Here is a 1375-nt window from a genome sequence, read left to right as displayed (position 1 = left end):
TATATATATATATATATGGTGGAGGAGTGTAAGTGACTGTGCGTACTGCTGTTACTTGCTTCCTCAAGAGTTATAATGTTGTTTATAGATTCTGAAATATATGTAAAGACGAAGTTTGTACACAAGAAAATGTAAACACTGTTGAACTGGTATTAAAACAAATAATAAGAACGTTAGCAGTAGAACTGTTTTCTCAGGGAAGTTCCAGTCTACGACATCAGGATATAAAACGTTTTTTACTTGGTCCTGTGCCCAATATATAACGTTAAATATGATATACATGATGCCAAATAGAAAAGGATAGAGTACGTGTAGTAGACGTATTGGATATGCGGTAATAACAAGTTCAAATATTACTATTAGTGAGTTGAATGCATGCGTGTTGAGATCCTGAAATGTAACCGATTCTCCATGGGAATGATTTTGTGGGAAGATTGTGATGAAATACATGCAACTAACCATGATGGCTGCGAGAGATGCTATGTCAAAAAGCAGCCATGTTAATTTCATAAACCAACAGACTTTGTCGAGATTTTTGACACACATCGTCTTGGCTCCTGTTACGTCTACCCGCCAAACCATGTTTGATTGGTGTGCCCCCGGTAATGAACACCCGAAAGTTGTCCCTTTGCCAGTTTCCATCGAATGATGGGCGTCAATGCAAATATGTTGCACTGCAATCGGCTCTGATGATCTTGAAGTCTTCATGAAATTTTCCTCATCCTGATTCTGATATTCACTTTCATTGTTCCTAGCCGGAAGGGCATCATTCTCTGAGTAATTAACACAGTTATTCATAGCATCTGCAATATGACCATTTTCCGGAGTTCTTTGAGTTGTTAAAGGAGAAATACTTTTTAGTACAGTTTTATTACAAGTATTCTGACGTGTAATTTTGTAAATTACGTAGTAGCTATACGTAGTCACAATTGCTGCTACGTTGCAATGTAATGCCAACAGCAAATAGCTCCATGATGTCAAATATACCATTGGGTTATGCGGTATTTCCAGAGAGATCATCACAGCATAATGATTCGCAAAGCCTGCTAATGTATATAAGGCTAGAGCTAGTCGGTAGAGGACAAATATTGAGTGCGGCCATCTCCACTGCAAAAGAAAGGAAAAGAAATGATTTAAGACATTATACAAGGTTTAAATAAGAATCAAATAACTGTTAAATATTTCATGATTATAGAAAGCAAGTATAATAACAATAGTTTAAAGTCTCAAATCAATTGTAGTATTGTACGCATTCGATTTGAAACTTTTAGATATATTTAGTTATTATATCCGTTATATATGTATATAATGGCTATGTAACAATCATTTTAGCCACAGTCTTTTAGATTATGGTGTAGAAGGATAATATATATAT

General features: G+C 35.2%; 1 protein-coding gene across 1 annotated transcript in view; it reads right to left on the bottom strand.

The window, feature by feature from the left end:
• Positions 1-23: 23 nt before the first annotated feature.
• The window catches only part of LOC106873558 (uncharacterized), a 64216-nt gene continuing 62864 nt past the window's right edge, over positions 24-1375 (bottom strand). The window contains exon 2 of the mRNA XM_052967996.1: positions 24-1107. Within this exon, the coding sequence (XP_052823956.1) occupies positions 64-1107 (1044 nt within the window). The 3' untranslated portion in view covers positions 24-63. The remainder of the gene's footprint in view (positions 1108-1375) is intronic.

The sequence above is a fragment of the Octopus bimaculoides genome, chromosome 5 (assembly GCF_001194135.2).
Source record: "Octopus bimaculoides isolate UCB-OBI-ISO-001 chromosome 5, ASM119413v2, whole genome shotgun sequence".
NCBI classification, from domain to species: Eukaryota; Metazoa; Mollusca; class Cephalopoda; order Octopoda; family Octopodidae; genus Octopus; species Octopus bimaculoides.
The sequence above is the reverse complement of the archived record's forward strand: the minus strand, read 5'-3'. Positions and strand labels throughout refer to the sequence as shown.